The following is a 24,764-nucleotide window of genomic DNA, read 5'->3' as shown; positions in this document are numbered from 1 at the left end:
TTTTTTTTTTTAATTTTTGGAAATTTGTTGATGTTCTACATGGAACCACTTATGCCAATAAAAAACCTACATATGCTGTATGTAAAGCATACAGGGCTCTATTTTAATGATCTAGGCGCAAAGTCTAAAGTGCATGATGGACATGTCAGAATCCACTTTTGCTATTTTAAGGACAGAGAAATGCAGTTTGCACCCTGGCGTATGGTCTAACAGGGTTGTGCTTATTCTCTTAATGAGTTATGGGTGTGTTTTGAGTATAACGTGCAATAAACCAATCAGAGTCTCTTCTCCCATTCCCTTTAAGAGTCAGTTGTGTCATGCCATGGCGCATTTGCTATTTACATGACAGTCTTTTTAGGTGGAAAAACTGAATGCTTCACTTGTGAGAAAACAGTTAAACAGACCATCTGCAGTGCGAGGATAAAGAACAAGCCTCCTCCATTCAACCTCGTTACTTTCTCTTTACTTTACTTTTACTCTTTACTCCTTAACTTTCGTGGATAAGGAAATGGTGGAAACTCAGTCCACTGAAGAGGTTTAGTTTGTTAAGCACAAAGATGTGATTTAAAACTATTTGTAAATTCAGTTCTAATGTCCAGCTAACGAATAAATGAAAATTATTACAAAGTGTGGCCAGAAAACTGAGTTATATCTGAACACACCTCCTATTTTTATGCCCCATATGGCGACGCATACGTCTTCAAAACCCGACAGGCTCTGCGCTGGACCAGCTTTTAGTTGGTCAATGGCGCAGTCTATTTCAGATTCTCAAAATAGCAACACCCCAAACAATGCAACTTAACAAACCTCCTTTATAGACAAGCACACCCATGAGTCCACAAAGTGGCGCAAATAGCTTTGCTATTTAAACAGCATGGAAAACATGAAAATTAGGGCTGTGCTGGTTTGAAAACTAACAAAAAAAACGCACCAAGCACATTTTGTGCGCCGGTTGTATGATAGGGCCCATAGAGTGTTTTCACAACACATCATCAATCGGCCATGTTGTGGAGCAGAATGTAAACAATGCCACTGAACTGAACGTAACTTGCATATTTAGCTAATTACTTGATATAATAATATAAAAATTATTGTCATGTTTTGGCCTGCCAGACTCAAAAATTAACTTCAGAATACTGAAGAAAGAAAATGGACAGCAGAATAGAGACTATTAAATTGACTTTGTCAAATAATTTTACAGTTTCCTGCTAATTAAGTCCTATATATGTTTTAGCAGCGTAAATACATTTTTTCCCTTGGTTTAGACAGTATAAGCAGAACATCAGTAGGTTACCATGCAATCCATGCTGTCAGAATCAAGGCATAAGTGAAAACACTCTATATTTAGGTTCTGTATACGCACAGCGAGTAATGAATTATGTTTTTTCATGTGATATTCTCTGCATGATCACTAAGGACGGGACTTTTTCCTCATAAATCAGCTTTAAGGTGATTTTAGACATTTTCACATATTTATGTAAATATACCGTTTAAAGGCATAATCAGAATTATAGTTTTCTTTTTTCAAATGTTAAAGCATCAACATAGTAAACTGGATGCATTGTTAACTTACTGTATGTATATACATTTTATCTAATTATCTTCATCAGTGGACACAGGATAGTAAGAACAGTTGTTATTCAAGAATTGGCTCTATGTGGTAAACAGTAATAACAATAAATGCTACTATTTAACCCAACATACTGTATGTTTGATTCATTATTTAAATGGATTTAATCTCACATGGACCACTGCAAATCAATTGCAAGCTAACTAAAACAAAAGATGGACAAGATATTGTAAGATCGTAGGAAGTTTGCAAATTCTAGGGATGCCACGGTTCTCAATATAATATTGAACCATTCGGTACAACCTCCACGGTTCAATACACACTTGTGCATTGGGGTTTTCTCAGTTTTGCGTATAAATAATTTATGTGCGTTTTATATCTTCCTGAATTGACTGTGTGTGCCTGAGTCCATGAGCTGAGATGAGGAAACTCCTCCCTGCAAGTAAATATCCAGTCACTATGCTCTAAAGTTAGGGGGCGCTTGACATTGCACTGAAAGGCATGCACAGCTCTCACCGTAAGGTGTTTTCTACTGCATGCGCCCGGACAGAGGCAAGCGTGTTGCTCCGCTTTTGCACGCATATTGTCATTTTTACATTAGAAATAACAAACTTGCAAGTGAAAAAGATGTAATATGGGAACGGCCGCTGATATAGTTAATCTAGTGTGAGTGCGTATTGGCCTCGGTGTACATACTGGCACAGTTAATAACTTGTCTTAACTTTTCCATGGAACAGAAATGCGACTTAGAAAAGCCTTTACGATTAATTAACTGTGACGAATTAAAGCGCAGTTAATAGTGAAATCAGCTAATTGTTGCATCCCTACTAATGATTACAGTGCATTGTAAAAAAGGCATTTTCTACAAAACATTTCCAAATGTTTTCCGCTGTCCGCACCACTCGCTTATGGTGACTTACGCTCTGTGCAGCCTCTGCAGCTCATACTAAATTGAACAGATGACCGTCACTTCATAGCTATAGCAGTCATTTTTTGACTGAACTAAATTTATTCTTATGTCTTGGTCACACTATTTGGAGGTCCAGAACAAATTGCCTCGGGGGACAGGGTTCGCCCGTGGGCCACCAATTAAATAGCCCTGGATTACAGTCTCGCATTTTTTCCAGCACCGAGATAATTAAGATGGTTTATTTATGTTTACAAATATGTTTATTTAAAATGGCCAATTTATCTTCATTAACTTCACATGTATGTTTATTTTCAAAGTGTAGGATTTTAAGTGTTTCCCAGTTTGTACATGGGCTACCAGCAGCTGTGAGATTTCAGTGTTAATTTTTTTTATCCAATACACTAGGAACTACTCTACTTTTATTGGCTTTTAAATAAAACAAAATGAGTATTGCAATAAATTGTTTTTTATTTTTTCCCCTTAACCTCTTACTGTTCCTATTGCCTATAGAATTAAAAAAAAAAAAACTTGTCAAGCCATGAGAACTGAACCGAACCGAAAACCGTGTTAAAAAACAGAGGTATGTATTGAACCGTGGGCTAACTGTATTGTTGCATCCCTAGTGGATACATTGACATATTTCTGAAGAAAATTGATTGCAAAAGAAAAAAAACACGAAATTTTCCCAAAACTGTAGAATAATCTTAAAACTGTACATATTTACTTGCAGTGTCATTATGTGACTGACCTGAGTCGACACCCACAGCTGGACATTGATGTCGGTGCAGTGAGAGACATCTATTCTGAAAGTGCTGTTTCTGTCAGGTAAATCTTAAACCACAGGACTCCTTTAAGCTCCATGAAAATCTGAAATCGATATCACAGAAGTTCAGTCATTTTGACGCTGGTTTGTCTTCACCATAAAACATTTGTCCCAAAAAAAAAATATTTTAACTGTGGCGTTATTGTCTGTTTTAGGGAATATGAAACCATTGATGATGTCGACATTGACTTACACATTAACGTCAGCTTCCTGGATGTAAGAGATCCTCAAATGCTTAATATTTTTACCTGAATGCAACTTGATTTACAACATAGGTCTCAAACTCAATTCCTGGAGGGCTACAGCTCTGCACAGTTTTGCTCCAACCCTGATCACACACAGCTGATCCATCTAATGATGGTGTTCAAGATTCTTTTGAACACTGATTATTTGAATGAGCTGTGTTTGAAAAGGTTGGAACAAAACTGTACAGAGCTGCAGTCCTCCAGGAATTGAGTTTGAGACCTATGATTTACAACATCAGTTTAGAAAACGCTGGCCTAGTTTGTCACATATATCTTCTATGTGGGCTTGCATTCTGCAGGAGGAAGTTGCATCAGCATGGAAGGTCAACAGGACAGAGCCAATTGTTTTACGCCTTCGTTTCTCCCTTTCCCAGTATCTGGATGGACCAGGTGACTAATATACGATTATTCTAGGATTAAAGACAGGAGCTGACTCCTCTAATAGCATCTTGTCATCTCTTTCAGAACCCACTGTGGAGGTGTTCCAGCCAACCTGTAAAGACGGTTTCTGCCTTGGGGTACAGCTTAAAAGGTTTACAGTCTTTTTGTTCTGTGTTGCATGTATGGTCTGGTGGCCTGGTAATGATTACACCAACAAATATTGATGTTTCTTGCAGAATTCTCAGCACGTTTATAGCTAATCAATGGAAAAATCTCAGCAACGAGTTCCTGAATGCACAACAGAGGAAAAGACACAGCTGGTTCAAAGCTGGAGGAACCATCAAGAAGTTCAGAGCAGGACTAAGCATTTTCTCACCAATAACCAAGTAAGATCTTAAACATATAAATATGAAAATGTCAAATATCATAAAAATAATAATAAACATATAGTTCACTCAAAAAAAAGTACAATTTGTTATTTATTTACTTACCCTCAGGCCAACCAAAATAGGTAACTTCTTCCCCAGTAAAACTACAAAGTTTCTAGCTGAAGCCTTGGTCCTTAATTATTCATAAAATGCAGGTCAATTGCTACTTACCATTTTTAGACGCATAATAAATTAGCATTCCTATCTCCTGATGATACATCAAGTTCCTTTTAAGTGAAATGGTCAGTCTGTGCAATAAACTGAACATCAACCCCCCTTACCTGTGTGGAGCACACTTAGAATCACAAAACTGTTGTTGGACAATTCGGTGGCTAAGTATTGATGAAACAGGTCTTTAGATGTTTCTTGTAAATGGTCAGACTCAGCTGCAAAATGTGTAGAGTTTGACAAGTCATTCTACCAGGATGGAAAGTTAACGGTGAATGTCCTTGTGATGGATTTTGTGTTCTTTTGGAATGCTACCACCAAGCAATGTTCGGTAGCTGAGTGCAGGGCCCTGCCAGGCAAATAAGTAAATGGGTGCAGAGCCAGCAGTTGTTTTGAAAGAAAGAGACAGTGCCTTGAATTTAATTAGAGGAGGTGATTGGAAGCCAGTGCAGACTGAAGAATCAAGGTGTGACATAGACACTTTTGGTTCATTGAAGACCAATCTCGGACTATTCTGGTTCAGCTCCAGAGGCTCGATGGTGTTTGTTGGAAGGCTTGCCATTAGAGCATTGCAATAGTCCATCATGGATAGGATAAGATCTTGGACAAGCAGTTGAGCAGGATGTTTTCCAGATGTTATTTAGAGCAAATCTACTTGAACGGGAAATTGTAGCGATCAGGTCTTTAAATTTCAGCTAGGTGCCTAGCTGTCGAGTGAAGTTGAGGATAAACAGTGGGCTGGCCGGAATTACCAGCAGTTTTGAAGAGATTGAGTTGAAGGTGGTGGTCTTTCGTTCAGCAGAAAATATATTTCAGATATGCTGATATCTGGGCAGTGATCATCGGATTTTCCACTTGGAATGATAGCTAGAGTTCCGAATGTCAAACCCAAGTAATGCCATGTACAGTAAATGGAGAAGAGAAGCTGTCCAAGAACAGAGCATTAAGGCACCCCAGTGGCAAGATGGTGCTACTCCTCCAAGACACCCTGTATGACCTTTCTGAAAGGTAAGAGCTGAACCACTGGACTGTGGTTCCTGAGATGCCCATTGTCTTGAGAGTTGCCAAAAGATTTTGGTGGTTCACTGTATCAAACGCAGCAGATACATCCAGCATGATGTGAGGATTTGGATGTTTATTGAGTCATAGAGCTTGCACAACTGAGAACAGGGCAGTCTCAGATGCATGCCAGATTTTGAGACCAGACTGTTAGTGTCTACGAGATTGCTCTGATTGAGAAATGCAGATGCTGATGCTGAAATAAAGAGCCTTGGTCTTTAATTATTAAAAAATGCAGGTGAGTTGCTATTTACCACTTTGAGGCTATTTACATAGAGGCATTATTTAATTAGCATTCATTTCTCCTGATGATACATCAAGCTAGAGATCTGCGCGGGACTAAATTTTGAATCCCGCTCCCGCCCGCACCCGCCAGGTTTTAGCCCGAACCCGACCGCTCCCGCTTATATTAAGAATTTATTGTCCCGCTGCCCGACTAGCCCCGTTTTCTGGCCGCCGCACCCGATCCCGCTAAAGAGCGGGGGAGAACAAAACCGAAAATCCCCCAGCTATACAGTCCAGACAGCCAAGCTGTCTGTATAAACACACACACACACAGCACCAAGCACACACACACAGACAAATCTCTCTCTCTTATACGCGCGCGCGCACTAACACACACACAAGCACCAAGCAGACACACAGGCGTTTGCTGTTACATCAACTCAAAGGCTTCTAATACCATGTATCAAGTACCAATGTAATACCAAAAGGTTTTATATAAAGGTATATAAATACTGAGTTGCACCAGCTCCGGGCCGCATCGCACACTACTCTCGGGCCGATTCCGGCGCAGATGTGGCAGCGTCGGCTCGCTTATTGCCGCCGCATCTGGCCCGATTGATTCGGGCCAGAATCGGGCAGTAAGTCCACAAGCATCCGGAGTCCGGCAGCCGAAGCCGGGCTGAGTGGTAAGTATCCGGCAGGCGAAAATCTAGCCGGAACTGGCCCGAGTGTATTTTGCTATCTGGGAAAGCTCTCTCTCTCTCATTCGCGCGCGCGCACTAACATACACACACACAAGCACCAAGCACATACACAGGCAAAGCTCACTCTCTCGCTCTCTCTCTCATTCGCATAGCAATATCCGCGATATTGCTAGACAGCCCGCTCCCGTCCCAAATTAAACCCGTTACGACCGCTCCCGCGATTTATTCGGAAATTTATTTCCACGCAGCAGAAATCTGGTCGGGTCCTAGGGGGAATGCAGACCTCTACATCAAGCTCCTTTTTAAGTGAAATGGGCAGTCTGTGCAAGACTGTTGTTGGACAATTCAGTGACTAAGTATTGATGAAACAGATCAGTTTTTGGTTGTTTCTTGAAAATGGTCAGAGACTCAGCTGCGAAGTGCGCAGAGTTTGACAGTCATTGCACCAGGATCAAACATCAAAGGTGAATGTCCTTGTGATGGATTTTGTGCCCTTTCTGGATGCAGTTGTTTTGTAGTAAAGTAATAGCACTTTGAATTTGAATAGAGCGGTGATTGGAAGCTAGTGTAGCTTAAAGAACCAAGGTGTGACATGGACTCTTTTGGTTCCTTAAAGACTGATCTTGGACTATTCTGGATCAGCTGCAGAAGCCTGATAGCGTTTGTTTGAAGGCTAGCAAATAGATGGCATGGACTTGAAAAGAACTTGGACAAGCAGTTGAGCAGGATGTTCTGATAAGAAAGGTCCAACTTTTCTGATGTTTAGAGCAAATCTACATGAATGGGAAATTGCATGAATGTGGTCTATAAATTTCAGCTGGTCATCAAGAACATTTCCTAGGTTTCTGACTGTACTGGAAGGAGTTATTGCCGAAGTGACCAGTTGTATGTTGAATTTGTGAATAAACATTGGGCTGGATTACCAGCAGTTCAGTTTTGAAGTGACTGAGTTGAAGGTGGGGGTCCTTCATCCAGCAGGAAATATATTTCAGATATGCTGATATCCGGGCATTGATCATCAGATTATCCACATGGAATAAGATATATGGTTCTTAATGACGGACCGAAGTGATGTCATGTAAGTAGAGAAAAGAAGCGGTCCATGACGAGAGCCTTGAGACACCCCAGTTCAAGATGGTGCTTCTTTGATAGTTCATTCCTCCAAGAGAGCCTGAAAGAGCTATCTGAGAGGTAAGAGCTGACCCACTGGAGGGCGGTTCATGAGATGCTCATTGTCTTGACAGTTGCCAAGAGATTTTGGTGGTTCACTGTATTAAATGTAGCAGACAAATCCAGATGGATATGAGAAGTGAGGATTTGGATGTTTTTGGAGTCTCAGAGCTTGCAACTGAGAACAAGGGAGTCTCAGTGGAGTGCACAATTTTGAGACAAGGCTGGTTAATGTCCAGGAGGTTTAGATAGACAGAGACTTGTTCGAGGGCAACACGTTCTAGTGTTTTTTATATAAATAACAGGAGGGATGTTGGTCTGTAATCGACAAGGAAAGCTGGGCTTGAGGTTGTTTTTTAAGCAGCACAGTAATCAAATGCAACAAAAAATGTACCAGAGTAAAGGTATGTGTTAGTAATGTGAATAAGCACAAGTACAATCAAAGGTGACATAGCCTGAAAAAGATGCGATGGGATTGGTCCAGTTCACAGGTAGCCCAGCTTAGCACTGATACACTGATACCAACTTATGCAACGCTCCATGAGTGAACAGAGCAAGCGTATAAAATAGTTACGTTCGAAAAATGTATATTTACAACAAAAAAAAAATCCCTCACATCTTGTAGGGCCAGAGAGTGAGTAAATTAACTGATAATTTTTTTTTTTGGGTGAATAATGAAACAGTTTGATATAATTTCAGATTAGTAAATTCAAAATAAGTAAATATAATTTTATTTGACCTGCCAGGTGCTCCAGTGTTCCTCTGATCCAGGGTCCTGGGGTGAAGACGAGGCCAGCAGGGCAGGAGTTGAGAGTGACACGCTTGATGAGCCGCTCCATGTCCTGCACCAAAGGAGAACTGCATAATTCCAGCCCAATTGGACAGGTGTGTTTCTAATTTACCCCATTTATAAACCAGAATAAGATAACTAAGAATTTTTTTCATTTTGAGTATTTTAACCCTTGATAGTTTGTTTACAAAATACATTGACTGTTTTTATGAAAAATCTACAGTATATATTTAATTTCTGATAGAATTAATTTTGATTATTATAGTCTTGCATAAGTTGTGAGTAGAAACACCGTCTGTTTGATTCATCAGTATAACAGATATAGTTATATTAAAGCAAGGCCAATAAATTATATTTTAAGGTATTTAGTTATAAATGTGGACCACAAAACCAGTCCTAATTACTAACGGTTATATTTGAAATAATAGCCAAAAATATATTATATGAGTCGAAATGATACATTTTCTTTCATGCCAAAATCATTGGAATATTATGAAAGATCCTGAAGACAAGTTGTAAATTTCCTACCATAAATCTATTAAAATATTTGGTAACACTTTATTTTGATGGTCTGTTTGAGTATTAGTAGACTGTCTGCTTAATGTCTGCTAAAACTGCTCCTTCATCAGACATTTACCTGTCGATTATAAGTTTATAAGAAACTTTGCAATTACATGTCAACTTACACTATAACCCTAACCCCAACCTAACAGTCTATTTATAATCGAATGAGAATTAGTTGGCATGAAGATTCAATGTAACTTAAATTCAACAAACGGACCATCAAAATGAAGTGTGACCTTATATTTTTGATTAGTGATCTGTATAGCTAAGAAGTTTATTTATCGAAATTTAAAGGCAGTTTTTTCAAAATATGATTTTTTTTTTTCCAGATTCAAGATTTTAAATAGTTGTATCTTGACCAAATATTGTCCTCCAAATATATGATAACATAACAAATTTTAATCATCTAACCAAAAACCCTTTATCGTCAAAATAACCCAAACCTTAAATATGCATTTCATGAAATGGACAAATATATCAAATCCTTAGTTAAATCATCTTGGATACAACAGGCTCTATCATAAAACAGGCACAATGCAGCACTTTGCCATGTACAACACAAGTGTTTTTTTGCTTGTTGCAGCCTGGCACAGGCATCATTTTCACGTCCTGCCTATTGTCACCGGCTCGTTCCCAGCAATTCCCCTTACTGACCAGCAGAGGTCACTATCACTGGCATTTTAAGAACTCCATCCCCGAATTCCCTGTACCTCACGCTGATTACCCTGCACCTGATCCGCATCCACACTCACACATTTAAGCAGCATTCACCCTCTTCTCAGTGCGATGTCTTGTTTTGCCCAGCAGACATTTCTGAGCGTTGTTCCCTGCATCCTGATTGTTCTCCTGTTGCCAACCCGCACTGTTTCTCGACCTTGATTCTCTCGCCGCCTGCCCAGACCCTTGCATGCCTTTGGACTCTGACCCACAGCCACCAGCCCCGATCTTAGCCTGTACCCTGATGCTGATTATAATCTACTTGTCTTTCAAACCTGTCAAACCCTCCTATGCACTTGAGTATATCTACTATTCTGTTGATCTTCAGTTGTTTAATAAACGTACTGCATATTGATCCTTCTCTGTCAGAGCATTCATTACACCTACATTGTTTAAATAGCAAATATATTTGTGCCCATTTGTGTGCCCATGGGCATGCTGGTCTAAAAAGGAGGTGTGTCGAGGTGCATTGTCGGTCCATTGCTAATTTGAGGCAACTGAAATAGTTCAAGTAGACTTTATAACAACTTAAAGCGGGTTAAATATATTTATTTTTATTTAAAGAGCACATTAGAGATATGCACCAATGTGGGTCCAAAACGTGCATATTCCTTATGACACACAGGGTTGCACAGCAGCAAACAAAATACTTTATAAATTAAAAATGAAAGGTTGTAAAAAGATTAAAAATGTTTAAAAAAAATAATAAAAAAACTTTTTTATACTTTTTTAAACTACCATACTTTTCAGATTGTGGCATCTAAATGCAGGTTTTTAAATATATATATTTTTAAATATATATAATTTTTGAATATATCATTCCCACATAGCACAGACCAAAAGGGTCACTCAACATGCAGTATAAACAATATTAGCTGTCTTAAATCAAAATATAGCCTCGAACTCTTAAGTGTGTGAAGGTCAACCTTTTATAAGTGAAATTGCACTAAAATATATCAAATACTGTCTGTACAGACTGTGGCCGTCCCAGGCTCAAGATCCACAGTGCACATCACCACCAGACAGCTTATTCAGCTCTTCTTCTCCTCACAAGCTCTAATCCACTGCAAGAGCATACCGACATTGGAATACGGCTTCCTTGTGCAGGTAAACACCACAGCAACACTTTCAATATTTGCAAAATCCAACTGCAATTAGCTGGCTTTATTTTTACAGTTTCCTACTGAATTGTGTTTGGCCGTTTCATTTGTTTTTCTCTGCTTTCTTTCTTTTATACATATTAGCCAACCTAATTTACATAACATCTATTTAACCTAATATTTATTATTAGTGGCTTAGATTTAATTTTAGTATGTTGATGTACTTCCAACTCAAACTGAATATTAAGGAGGGTGGGGCTTTCGTTTAGCGCATCATTCCCTAGTAGCAAACTAAAGGTAAGGGGGTGGTTAAGATTATTGTGGCTAAAGCTGTCAAACTGACATCATCAGAAGAACTGCCAGTCCAAACACAGAAGCAAATACTCAAACTTTGATTGAAGATTTATATATATATATATATATATATATATATATATATATATATATATATATATATATATATATATATATATATATATATGTATGTATGTATGTATGTATGTATGTATGTATGTATATATGTATGTATGTATGTATGTATGTATATATATATATATATATATATATATATATATATATATATATATATATATGTATGTTTATATATATATATATATATATATATATATATATATATATATATATATATATATATATATATACATATATATATGTATATATATATATATATATATATATATATATGTATATATATACATGTGTATATATAGATGTGTATATAGATGTGTGTGTGTGTGTGTGTATATATATACATGTGTATATATATATATATATATGTGCGTGTGTGTGTGTGTGTGTGTGTGTGTGTGTGTGTGTGTGTGTGTATGTATATGTATACACTGGCGATCAAAATTAGAGAACAATTTATAAATAATTGAACAATTCTGAAATAATGTCATCTCCGACTGCTTAACAGTTGAAGGATTTTTGTTCCATCTATACCATGCTACCAGAACACCCTTTTCCCAAAATAACAAAGGCATTTCAACAAAAAACATTATTTTGCAGAAAACACACTGATCAAAGTTAGAGAACAACAATGACTGTAGCATGGAAAAAGATTACAGAAATTTTTTTTGAAGCATTTAAATTTCACTCAGCAATTAGTAGGAAGTGTACAGGCCTCTGCTCTGAATGACTTCAGCAAATCTGTGGCCACAAGACAGCACTAGTCTCTCACGCTGCTCTAGTGTGATTTTGGCCCACCCTTCTTCCAGTCTTCTCGACAGTTCAGTGACTGTAATGGGTTTCTTGGCCATAACTTTGTCGCCAAAGATTTTCCTGAGGTTCTCTATTGGCTTGAGATCAGGACTCTGGGCAGACCATGTCAATATTTCAATGTTTTCAGTTTCAAGGAACTGCTTTACCCATTTTGTTGTGTGACATGGCACGTTTTCCTGCATGAACACTGCAGGCTGATTATGTAATGAATGCAGGGAAGCAACCATAAATTGTTGAAGAAGGTTTTGATAAACATTTGCATTCATTCTGCCATATACCTGTAGAGGCTCAACTTCTGCTGCAAAAAACATGCCCCAAACCATGACACTTCCTCCTCCACTTTTTTACTGACTTCTTTATACACTTTGGGTTCAGTCTTTCTCCGGTTTGTCGCCGAACATAATGTTTCCCATCGGACCCAAATAAATTAAACTTGCTTTCATCACTGTAGTAACTTTAGAGCAGTTCTCCTCCGTCCACACAACATTCCCTCAGCAAAGCTTAGTCTAGCCTTTTGATTCTTTCTGCTAATGAGAGGTTTGGTGACTGCAGAGTGGGCTCTCAGTCCAAATGCTCTTAAACGTCAAGACACTGTATGACGAAACAGATCTTTAACCTTTTCAGTGCCGAACTAGTGAGCAGTTCCAGCTGTAGTGTAAAAATGATTGCCCATTGAGATCTTCCACAGTATCCTGTCCTCTCTTCTGTGGATGACCAGCCTTCCTGAGAAACGTGAATGAGTTGTGATGTTGTAAAGAATCAATATTCTTGAAATCACAGATTTGGAACAACCAACTTGTCTTGCTATGGCTGATAGGGTCATCCCTTTGGCCTTTATCTGGACAACCTACTGCCGAAGGCTTTCAGGCCCCGTTTACACTAGTGCGTTTTAGTTTTAAAACGGCGTTTTAGAATGAAAACGATCCGCGTCCACACTCGCGTTTCACCCAGCGTTTCTGAACTGCTCTCCGTCCACACCAAAACGCTGAAAACGCACATCACGTGACCACACACAGACTCTCAGGCAAGCGCTGCAGCTCATCTACCCAGATGAGAGCTGTGCTAGTCGGACTTCTCATCAAGCATCTCCCGCAGGATCTAATCTTACTATGTTTATTAAATGTGATATTTCATTCATCTTGTTGTCTGTATCTAACGACATATTCCCTGATTTTGGTCCCTGGAATCTATTACTTGTTCTCAGGTAACGTGTTTTGGCTAAGCGCAAAGATAAGTTAATGATTAATAAGCACGTACATTCTGTATATTGACTGATCGCTTGCCTTTATTTCCTATAATGTATAAACTTATTGTATGTTATACTTTTATAATGGCCATTATCAATTAAAACTGATATTCACCAAAAGAGAGGGTTCCGTATTTTCACTGAAATTGAAAGGAGGCAGTTGTTATCGGCTCCGTTTTGTTATAAATATGCACACAGTGAAGATGATGCTCATATATGCAGCACGACGCCTCAACATTTCTGCTGTCTGTTAAGTTGTTAATATTAAAATGAAAATAGGCAGTTCCTTATATCATGTTTACATTTTATTGTTGAGAAAGTGAAGCAACGTAGCCAGGGTGATGTGAATGAAGTTATAAAGTACACTGTTCCCTTTGAAGATTTACCCGTGTCCTCGGTATAGTCTGTTTTCCATATCAAATTGAAAAGAAGAGACTCTAGCCTTGATCAAACTTGCGAAGTTTTAACTTACACGGAGAAGATGCAGGACTGAACTTTGTGTGTTAGGCTACTTAATATTCAGGAAAAGCCCCAATCAGAGAGGCGAATGTCAGCAGCCCCGCCTCCGTTTTCAGATGTCTCCGTTTTCCATCATCCACACTGAGACGGAGCAGCAGCGTTTCAGAATGAAAACGGCCTCTCCAGCGTTTTCGAAACGCTCCGTTTTCGGCGCTCGAGAACTCCGGCGTAGTGTGGACGGATGGCGTAACCGTAGCAAAACTTATGCGTTTTCAAACTAAAACGCATTAGTGTAAACGGGGCCTTAGTCACTTTAAAACGGCCCACCATCTTGCAAAGTCAGTGAAATTGGAAATTAGGCTGCCAGGTAAATAGGGGTTGACAGATAATCAAGGGAATTAGCACCAGATACCAGATTGACACCAATAACTGGGAGGTATCTGAAAGTGTTCTCTAATTTTGATCAGTGTGTTTTCTGCAAAATAATGTTTTTTGTTGAAATGCCTTTGTTATTTTGGGGGAAAGGTGTTCTGGTAGCATGGTATAGGCGAGACAAAAAATCCTTCAACTGCTGAGCAGTGAAAATGACATTATTTCAGAATTGTTCAATTATTTATAAATTGTTCTCTAATTTTGATCGCCGGTGTACATACATACATGTACATACATGCATGTTCACCTAAAGAATAGCAATGTGCACTAGCTAGCAAAATAAACATTGTAAATTTTGATTTCACACTCATTTTAACATAATGTAATCATTCTTAGATTATGAAATACTCCGAGCAGAGGATCCCCACTCTGAATGATTACTGTGTGGTCTGCGATGAACAGCATGTCTTTCAGAATGGCTCTATGCTCAAGGTATGACAAGCAACAGTGAAAATGTCCTTAATATATACACGGTTAAATTCTCATTACTATAGTCACAGTCTTTTGTCTGTGTGTACGTGTGTGTTCAGCCTGCTGTTTGTACGAGAGAACTGTGCGTGTTCTCCTTTAACACTCTCGGCGTCATGTCAGGAGCTGCGGAAGATGTAGCCACTGGAGCTGAGGTACAACACATTTACATAGCACATTTACACATTGTAGCATATATAATATACTTACACCACATTTTTTCTATGCTGGTTGGATGTTCGTCAACACTAAAACTTTCTGAAAACTCCAGCCAGGGTGAATATTTTCAGAAACCCTTGTTACAGGGTGTTTGTGTGCCAACTTAAACAGGTTTACGTCTCATTAAGTCTGCAAATGCAATGTTTTCTCTTTTCTAATAGGCCAACAAGGGTTTATTCTAATAAGGCAAAAGCATCGAACCCCATCACATGCTCTAATTTACACGTGGGATGTTATTTCTGTGATTGCAAAGCTCAATTTTAATGGTATTTATTGCAGTCTGACAATTCACCAGGGGAAAACGTGCATTTTACAAGAGGTGCAGTCTTAGGGGCATCTTAATTATTCTTAAAGTTAATTATTTGAAACATTTTAACCAGTATTTACACTAAGGGTGGAGCCGAACCCGAATACGGTATTCGGAAAGGCACGAATAGCGTGTTTTTAAGAATACTTATTTCGAACAAATACTTGAAAAATTATTTGTATTCGGGAGCAAGAAAAACACTATATCAAAAAGCAGCGTTTCCTCATGAGAACACAGTGCATGCCCGCGTGAGTGAGTGAGTGAGTGAGAGAGAGAGAGAGAGAGAGAGAGAGAGAGAGAGAGAGAGAGAGAGAGAGAGAGAGAGAGCGAGAGCGAGAGAGAGAGAGAGAGAGAGCGAGAGAGAGAGAGCGAGTGAGACGCTCAGTCGGAGGGCGGGGCGGAGGTGTCTGGCACAATCTTCTCCACAGATACAGACAGAGAGGGTTCGGCTGAGCGAAAAAAATTCTTATCTGCATCACTATTTTTGTTAAATAGATTTTTGTACCTTAATTGGGTTCCAGATGCAGTTTATAAACTTGTAGCGGAGTTTGATCGGGATCGGGAAGTTTGCAATCGGGTGCTCTCTGTTTACGCAACGTTAGCTCTGTTAGCGCGGTAATTTAGACAATAGACTGTTGACAGAGTAACATTAACGTTCGTTTATAAAGGTTAAAATGATGCTTGTGCTGTTGTGTCGAATAGTATGCCATTATGGGAGTTATATGGTACGTCTACATTACTGTCTTTTGCAGACAGCAAGATATATGCTATAGGCTAGTTAACCTTAGCATAGCTTCCCGTCACTTTTTATTAACTTGAAACTCCTCAAATACATTTGGGCACCCGAATAGAAAAAGAGTGAGAGTGCTGCTGAGCCATTTCTTGGTCCTCCACCAGTCAAAAAAAACCCAAAAAAAAACATGTTCTTTGTGGAAGAATTGTACAGTCAGTGGAGCTGCAGATAAAACAAACTGATACTGTATAATGTGGGCAAAAGTGAAATCGGCAGAGATATTAAACATCTGTCAACATCTCCTATGCATAATCATTCATTTCTTTTCGGCTAAGTTCCTTTATCCCTTCCAGCTGCTACCCAGCACTGGGAAACATCCATACACTCTCTTTCACACACATACAATATGGACAATTTAGCTTACCCAATTCACCTGTATTGCATGTGTTTGGACTGTGGGGGAAACCGGAGCACCCGGAGGAAACCCACGCCAACATGGGGAGAACCCAGTCATGGCTCGAACCAGCAACCTTCACTGTGCCACTGCGCAACCTTCTATGTAATGTATTATCACATGCACTAAAAGCATCCTCTCCTGATACTGTCTGTGAACCCCCACAAGCATCAATCCCCTCAATCAGCACAGCTATGCTCTGCTAAATCCTCCACAAGCACCAAACCATCAACACAGCCACATTCTGCCCCAGCAAGTCAGTTTCAAACATAAAAAACAAAAAAAAACAAACAAACTTTGTGTCTGTTTTGTGGCAGGCAGATGACAATAGCAGGGCTGTATCTTTTAGTATTATATAGAATACTTTTGTTCTGCCAGATCTCCCAGGCAGGGTTTTATTTAGATTTATTTAGTTAATATTAGTTTTTGGAATTATGTGCATTGGAAAGAAGTTCTTTCAGAAGAAGAACAGTTTTTTGAAGTATTATTTGTTTTTATTCTGTCTATTCAGTGTCCTTCAACAAGAACGGTGGTGGTGGGGTTCATAATATTCACAATGGTATTTTATTAGTTGTTGGTTTAACCATGGATGAGATAATGGCTTCTATGTTATTTTCTTTTCAATGACATTTCTTGTCACATGTTCAAAAACAACAACCAATATTGCATATCTATAATTTATATAATGGGTATAATTAAACAATACTTTCACTATAATGTAAATTAGAAGTGTAATAGAAAAATTATAGATTTTTGCGCCATTTTGAATTTTACTCGAATACAAATACAAATACAAATACAAATACTTTTCCCCCCACAACAAATACAAATACAAATACAAATACCGGCTGCTCCGCACATCCCTAATTTACACATAAGATTATTATTTTATTTATATTTTCTAATAGGCCAACAAGGGTTTATTTTAATGTGGGGTTCATGGGGTGTTTTTTGCCTCATGCATATTCTCCATTTGAGTTGAATTATTTGAACTTTGGCGATTGCCACAAATGAGTTGAATTGCATGTTCACTGCAAATGGTATTCACCTCTGTTTGTGCGTTTGTTTTGACTATGTATGTAACTCGCACAAATATTTGTTCAGAGTTTGATGTGAATCAACATCTATTGCCTCCTGTTGATTTGGTATGCCTTGATAGTGCATCACAGTGTGTTTTTTGTGTTTAGTGTGGACAGATTTTTTTAAACAAAGGCAGGAAAAAGTCTATTTTTAAAATGGACTTGTACATGTGAACATGGCCTGAAAGTGTCCATCACAAACCTATTACCAAATAAAGTGGGAATCAGTGGCAGAGCCAAACAGGCAGTGATGTCGAAGCTTATAATCTTATTCTGTGGGGGTAGAGTTTAGTGGCTCAATCCACAGCCTTCCGTTTTGGCAGATTGGAGTTTTTCAATAGTAAAATTACCTTTTATCTGTCAAAAGATCAAGGAAACTTTTTCTTTCTTAGTTTATGAGCCCTTTAATCACTTCTGCACACCAGGGTATTCATTTATTCAAAATGTTGTAAGAACAGAATATTACTGCAATTTAAATTAATTGTTGTATTTTAATAAACCGTAAAATATTTGCCTGTCAGACATTTCACACTGGATCAAAGATCATCATCTTCAGCTTAACCTCACGAAAACGGAAATGCTTGAAGTTTCTGCCAACAAGACTCTACATCATAACTTGGAGTAACAATTAATGACCAACTAAACTTCTCTGACCACCTTTTTAGAACTGCTCGATCTTGCAGATTCGCACTCTATAACATCAAAAAGGTCCGACCCTCCTATCTGAACATGCAGCTCAACTCCTTGTTCAAGCTCTTGTTCTCTCCAGACTGAACTATTGCAACTCTCTACTAGCCGGGCTCCCAGATAACTCTATCAAACCTCTTCAGCTGCTTCAGAATGCAGCAGCACGAGTGGTCTTTAATGAACCTAAAAGAGCACATGTCACTCCGCTGCTCATCCGTTTGCACTGGCTGCCAGTTGCTGCTCGCATCAAATTCAAAGCTCTGATGTTGGTTTTTGCTGCGTTCACACCAGACGCGGAACGCGCGTCAAACGCGAGTGATTTACATGTTAAGTCAATGCAAACGCGCAAATAGACATCCTGCGGCGCGATACGCGCGAATGGTGCGGTGCGAATGACGCAAATTGCACGAATGGCACGGGTGAATTGAGCGTTTCGCGCGAATCTCTCGAATTCGAAAATCTGAACTTCAGCATACATTCGCGCCGCGTTTACCAATCAGAAGCTTGCTCTTGTGGGGGAGTGATTGTGACGTAATACCTGTTGTCGGTGTTCCGAGGAAAATCCTACAGCCTTCACCGACAACAGTTCATCAAACTCGGCCCTAAACGTATCGACGCTGTTTTTCAGTCTTCATAAAGCACATAAACACTGTTATTTTCTTCATAAAATCCATGTTAGCCATTTAGCTATGAAGCTAGAGTCTTCGGGCAGACAGAAGCCCTGCCCATCACGCGAATCCGCGTCTGTTCTGAAGTGAATTTGATGCGCGAATGAAGCGGGGTTTGACGCGCAAATGAAGCGAGTAAACTCAAATGTTCACGCGGCTATTTACGCGCAAATAGCGCGATTTATCCGCGCGTTTCGCGTCTGGTGTGAACACAGCATTACAAAGCGACTTCTGGCTTTGCTCCTTCTTATCTGCTCTCACTTCTGCAGATTTATGTGCCCTCCAGAAACTTGCGTTCTGTGAATGAACGTCGCCTCGTGGTTCCATCACAAAGAGGGAGGAAATCACTTTCCCGAACTCACTCGCTGTCTTCAAGAAACAACTAAAAACTCAGCCATTTGGTCTCGACTTCCCTTCCTAATCTGCAATTGCCTCATTGGTTCTACGGGTGTATTACATTCTAGTTCTAACTGTATTACAAAAAAAAAAATACTTATGTTTTGCTGCTTACACTTAACATACCTGAAACTTGCCTACAGCACTTATTCTTTGTTGCTCTTATAGTTGTGTAAATTGCTTCCTTGTCCTCACTTTGGATAAAAGCGTCTGCTAAATGACTAAATGTAAATGATTTATCCCTGTAATTGCAAAGCTCAATTTTAATACTATTTACTCCAGTTTGAAAATTAAGTCCTGGCGGGTATTTTAATTATATTTAATCTTATCCATTCTAAACTTTTTCACCAGTAATTACACAAGATTTTTCTTTTCCATTTTAATTTTTGGTTCAGGTGGTTGATCTGCTGGTGGCAATGTGTCGTGCTGCTCTTGAATCTGCCCGGAAAAGCATCATCTTTGACCCTTACCCCTCAGTCGTTGACCCTCATGACCCAAAGTCTCTGGCCTTCAATCCGAAGGTAGCTTCTTTATCAATTCAATTTTAAATGTTTCAAATTTCATGCTTAGAAATTGAATTAATGAATAACCTTCTTTATTTATTTTCCGCTTATAGAAAAGAAGTTATGAGCGTCTACAAAGAGCACTAGACAGCATCACGTCGATCCGAGAAATTACACAAGTGAGTAAAACATAAATTAGGGGGTGTCGGCATGTTTGCCAATCTTGTTCTTTTAGTCGGACTGGCAAGGAGACTTTATAAATGGCTGTGTCTGGTTTCTTCTCGCAACTGCCTGTTTATGCGGTCTACGTATTGATTAAAGAGATTCTGATTCTGATATTTGACTGAACATTTTACATAATTTACGTTGACTTTTTTTCGGGCAGAGTGAGAGCGTGAAACAAAGCTGAAAAGCATGTACAGGTCTCGAAATCTACTTTTTTTTGTACTTGGTAGCACTTCCAAAATTGAGGATCACCAACCAAAAATAAATGAGCATCACTGCAAATTGTATAATAACGGATTTATTGTATTCTAAAACAACAAATTAGTACTAACCAAAATCAGAAACAACTATCTAACTAATTCTGTGATGACATTGATATTTGTGCAACAATTCTAAAATGACTGTCTAATCATCTTAAAATATTAATGACGATAATGACAATAATACTAACAATGAATTACAGTTCTCATCATCATGCTGCCTTGAATGTGCTTGAGTTATCTGCTATAAAAAGTCCTACTGTACATTAGGGAAAATACATTTATGGTTTGCATTGAAAAAAATGAAGCATTGCAGTAAGAAATGTCTATTTTGCACCATTGTTTTTATACGCCATTATATGTCAGTTTAATAAATAAATAATATTTCTGCTACAAAACATAAATGTTAGATTTTAATAAATCATTCAATCCAATGCTAAAAGCTTCAAAGCAGTCATCGGTAACTAAATAGAAAAATAATATAAATAAAGAACAGACAAAAGAAAGGAAATCTCACTTCTACCACTCTTTAAAAGTTTTGTTTTCGGTTTGTGTCATTTTAAATGCTCTGTCTCGTTATGCTCTCGTTTACATTTTTCTGTGTTTGTGGAAAACAGCAGGCAAGTCAGCCAACCCAATATAGGAGCGGGCAGAGCTGGATTCTCGCAATGACCGCCTGTGCAATACCGTTCTTCGTCAAGAGCCGCAGTTACACTTTAAACTTTAAGGCGAGCATCTTTGGCGATAATGTATAGTGTTAGATTTTACATTTAGCGGCCATTTGCGCTAAACACGCAGTGAATGCAACGCAACAACATTCGGGCCATTAAACAGTGAGTCTTTCTGCACTCTCTCCGAAAACACTCCGGTTGATCTCAGCCAGCGGGTCAACATTCACCACATGATCGCCTTCATCAGCGGCATTATTTGTAACTTTGGGTGGTTTTGCAAACCTGTGTACTTTATTGCGTCTTCCTCAAACTTCAGCCATTTACGGTCATTAAAGCTCCATTATCTGACAGCGTAAAGCCTTGTGTGATTGACAGAACCAATATAGCGGTGGAGAAGAGCGATTCATGTTTTTAGAAAAAAATCTAAACAGGTCGCACTACAACCATTATATGCAGTCGCACAAATGCTCTCAAATATATTACATGGTCGCATGGATTAAATTTTAAGCCCTGGATGTTGTTGTGGAAAAATAATATGATTTGATTAGGCTCTATATAAAAATTAAATTAACTTGACTTCAAGGGGGGGTGGGAAAAGCTGTTGGGACGCCACGCCCACCAAACACCCCTCCAACATGCTTGAGAAACAATGAAATGACTCTGAAATTTATGTCAATATACCGTTAAAGTCAGAATTATTAGCCCCCCTTTGAATTTTTTTACTTTTTTAAAATATTTCCCAAATTATGTATAACAAAGCAAGGGAATTTTCTATCTTTTCTGTCTTATTTGTTTTATTTTAGCTAGAATAAAGCCGTTTTTATTATTTTTTTAAACCATTTTAAGGTCAAAATTATTAGCCCTTTACGCTATTTTTATAATTGTCTACAGAACAAACCAATGTTATACAATAACTTGCCTAATTACCCTAACCTGCCTAGTTAACCTAATTAACCTAGTTAAGCCTTTACATGTCACTTTAAGCTGTATAGAAGTGTCTTGAAAAATATCTAGTCAAATATTATTCACCGTCATCATGGCAAAGATAAAATACATCAGTTATTAGAAATAAGTTATTAAAACGATTATGTTTAGAAATGTGTTGAAAATGTAGGTGTAATAATGTAATAATTCTGACTTCAACTGTATAGCATATGTACAGCATATGTATGAAATATTGTGTCATTGCTTTGAAAAATGTTGTGTTTTAATACATATAATATTTATAATTCTTAAAATGTTACTTTTTGTTATAAAGCTAATATTCCCAGTTTTGCTCTGATTCATGTCGTCGTTAAGTTTAATTTCTATTAGGATTAACATGTACTGCATTTATGCATCGAATTTCTGAGGAGCTGAGCTACTTTTCAAACAATAATTCATTTTCTTTTCGGCTTAGTCCCTTTAGTAATCTGGGGTCGCCACAGCGGAATGAACCGCCAACTTATCTAGCATATGTTTTACGCAGCGGATGCCTTTTCAGCTGCAACCCTTCAGTGGGAAACATCTGTACACACTCATTCACACACATAGACTACGGACAATTTAGACTACCCAATTCACCTGTACCACATGTCTTTGGACTGTGGGGGAAACCGGGGCACCTGGAGGAAACCAACACGAAGGCAGGGAGAACATGCAAACTTCAAACAGAAACACCAACTGCCTCTGCCGAGTCTCAAACCAGCGACCTTCTTGCTGTGAGGCAACCGTGCTACTTTCGTACTAAAGATAAAATTATTAATTAGTGTATATATATATATATATATATATAATTTTTTTTTTTTTTTTTTTTTTAAGTAACTTACCCACCACTGGTTTTGTATTAGGCGTAATTATTTAGTGAGAAGTTCAAATGTGCACACAAATATAAAAAACATGGTCAATTATTAGTAAATGAGACCCAATGTCCTTATGGAGAGGTTTGTACTTCTGGAACCAGACGGTTGCACAATATAATCCCATCGTTGTTCATTTATAAACCATAAACACAGTGAAGAGATTGACTGACACCTAAACTGGTAATTTACAGGGCCCTTATGTTGAAATAAAGAAACAGATGGATAAATTGGACTCGCTTGCTCATCCTCTACTGCAGTGGTGAGTGAAAACCTGTTTGTCAATGTCAATTCTTCGTTTTCCTGTAATCATAATGACCCTTAATCTTTGTTCTCTTCTCAGGATTATATCCAGCAACAGGTCTCATATTGTCAAGCTCCCCACCAGCAGGGTAAGAGGCGTTTGATCACATTATCTCTCAAATAACACTGTGACTAAACCTTCATTGCCTGTGTTTCACTCCTCCATTTTTTTGCCAACAGCAGCTGAAGTTCATGCACACCTCGCATCAGTTTTTGCTCCTCAGCAGTCCTCCTGCCAAAGAGGCTCGCTTCCGCACCGCTAGAAAACTTCACGGCAGCACATTCGCTTTTCAGTGAGTTTCAGATTTGCTTAAAAAAAGTCATTATTCGGGACATGTTCACCTTTTTCCAACACATGCTCACTGGAAATATTTGCAAAAAAAATATATATATATATATATATATATATATATATATATATATATATATATATATATATATATATATATATATATATATACAGTTGAAGTCAGAATAATTAGCCCCCTTTTAATTTTTTTTTTCTTTTTTAAATATTTCCCAAATTATGTTTAACAGAGCAAGGAAATTTTCACAGTATGTCTGATAATATTTTTTCTTCTGGAGAAAGTCTTATTTGTTTTATTTCAGCTAGAATAAAAGCAGTTTTTAATTTTTTTAAAACCCTTTTTGGGACAAAATTATTAGCTCCATTAAGCTAATTTTTCATTCGATAGTCTACAGAACAAACCATTGTTATAGAATTACTTGCCTAATTACCCTAACCTGCCTAGTTAACCTAATTAACCCAGTTAAGCCTTTAAATGTCACTTTAAGCTGTATAGAAGTGTCTTGAAAAATATTAAGTAAAATATTATTTACTGTCATCATGGCAAGGATAAAATAAATCAGTTATTAGAAATGAGTTATTAAAACGATTATGTTTAGAAATGTGCTGAAACAATCTTCCCTCCATTAAACAGAAATTGGGGGGGGGGGGGGGAATAAACAGGGGGCCTAATAATACAAGGGGGGCTAATAATTCTGACTTCAACTGTGTGTGTGTGTGTATATATATATATATATATATATATATATATATATATATATATATATATATATATATATATACATACATACATACATACATACATACATACATACATACATATATACATATATATATTTGACTGCAATTTCTAAGTAAAATGACTGCTATGGGGGGAGTATGACAACAACAACATTCTGTTTCACACTAAAGATACATAAAGAAAGATACATATTATTGGTTATTTTTGTAAAGAAAAGTCACTAAAATTGGGTAAATTAATGGTCAAAACTCAAAATAATAAATACCACAAAACAACTGGTGACACTTTGTTTTGATGGTCCATTTGAGTATTAGTAGAGTGTCTGCTTAATATCTGCTGATACTGCTCCTTCAACAGACATTTACTTGACTATAAATAAACTTTTCAAGTACGTCAACTTACCCAAACCCCAACTTAACAGTCTTATTACTCCTAATACTTATAATCAAATGAAAATTGTGCTTTGTTGTTTTTACTTTCTTTTAAGCGCTTTGGGTTTTAGAAAAGTGCGTTATAAATAAAATATATTATTATTATTATTATTTTTAATAAAATGTGTCAGCATGTAGATGCAATGTAACTTCAATTCTATAAACGGACCATCAAAATAAAGTGTGACCAACCAAATTAATAGAGTCTTTGATTTGTGATCACCTATTAATCACCTTTTG

General features: G+C 37.9%; 1 protein-coding gene and 2 long non-coding RNA genes across 7 annotated transcripts in view; 1 reads left to right on the top strand and 2 right to left on the bottom strand.

Moving 5' to 3' along the window:
- Positions 1-24,764, top strand: part of parp6b (poly (ADP-ribose) polymerase family, member 6b) — a 549,184-nt gene that overhangs the window by 515,501 nt on the left and 8,919 nt on the right. For 2 of the 5 annotated variants that reach the window (XM_087312443.1, XM_087312442.1), the window contains exons 4-17: positions 3,211-3,305; positions 3,459-3,519; positions 3,848-3,938; positions 4,014-4,080; positions 4,166-4,315; positions 8,430-8,568; positions 10,730-10,861; positions 14,570-14,665; positions 14,764-14,856; positions 19,640-19,765; positions 19,861-19,926; positions 22,936-23,003; positions 23,085-23,133; positions 23,225-23,337. In XM_087312443.1, coding sequence (XP_087168569.1) covers positions 3,211-3,305; positions 3,459-3,519; positions 3,848-3,938; positions 4,014-4,080; positions 4,166-4,315; positions 8,430-8,568; positions 10,730-10,861; positions 14,570-14,665; positions 14,764-14,856; positions 19,640-19,765; positions 19,861-19,926; positions 22,936-23,003; positions 23,085-23,133; positions 23,225-23,337 — 1,346 coding nt within the window. Of the gene's footprint in view, positions 1-3,210; positions 3,306-3,458; positions 3,579-3,744; positions 3,939-4,013; positions 4,081-4,165; positions 4,316-8,429; positions 8,569-10,729; positions 10,862-12,601; positions 12,964-14,109; positions 14,666-14,763; positions 14,857-19,639; positions 19,766-19,860; positions 20,494-22,935; positions 23,004-23,084; positions 23,134-23,224; positions 23,338-24,764 lie in introns of all 5 variants that reach the window. The other 3 variants (XM_087312444.1, XR_015526584.1, XM_087312445.1) reach the window with 3 other exon arrangements.
- LOC141381006 (uncharacterized) overlaps positions 3,212-24,764 on the bottom strand; it is a 31,680-nt gene continuing 10,127 nt past the window's right edge. Inside the window, exons 3-4 of the long non-coding RNA XR_015526618.1 lie at positions 8,423-8,525; positions 3,212-3,347 (exon numbers count right to left, since the gene is read on the bottom strand). This is a non-coding gene — a long non-coding RNA (uncharacterized LOC141381006). The remainder of the gene's footprint in view (positions 3,348-8,422; positions 8,526-24,764) is intronic.
- LOC147837872 (uncharacterized) lies at positions 14,131-19,305 on the bottom strand. The gene is made up of 3 exons (XR_015526622.1): positions 19,070-19,305; positions 17,287-18,456; positions 14,131-15,308 (listed from the first exon to the last, which is right to left on the bottom strand). It is a non-coding gene; the product is annotated as an uncharacterized LOC147837872 (long non-coding RNA).

Source organism: Danio rerio, chromosome 25 (genome assembly GCF_052040795.2).
Source record: "Danio rerio strain M-AB ecotype USA chromosome 25, GRCz13ab, whole genome shotgun sequence".
NCBI lineage: Eukaryota > Metazoa > Chordata > Actinopteri > Cypriniformes > Danionidae > Danio > Danio rerio.
The sequence above is the reverse complement of the archived record's forward strand: the minus strand, read 5'-3'. Positions and strand labels throughout refer to the sequence as shown.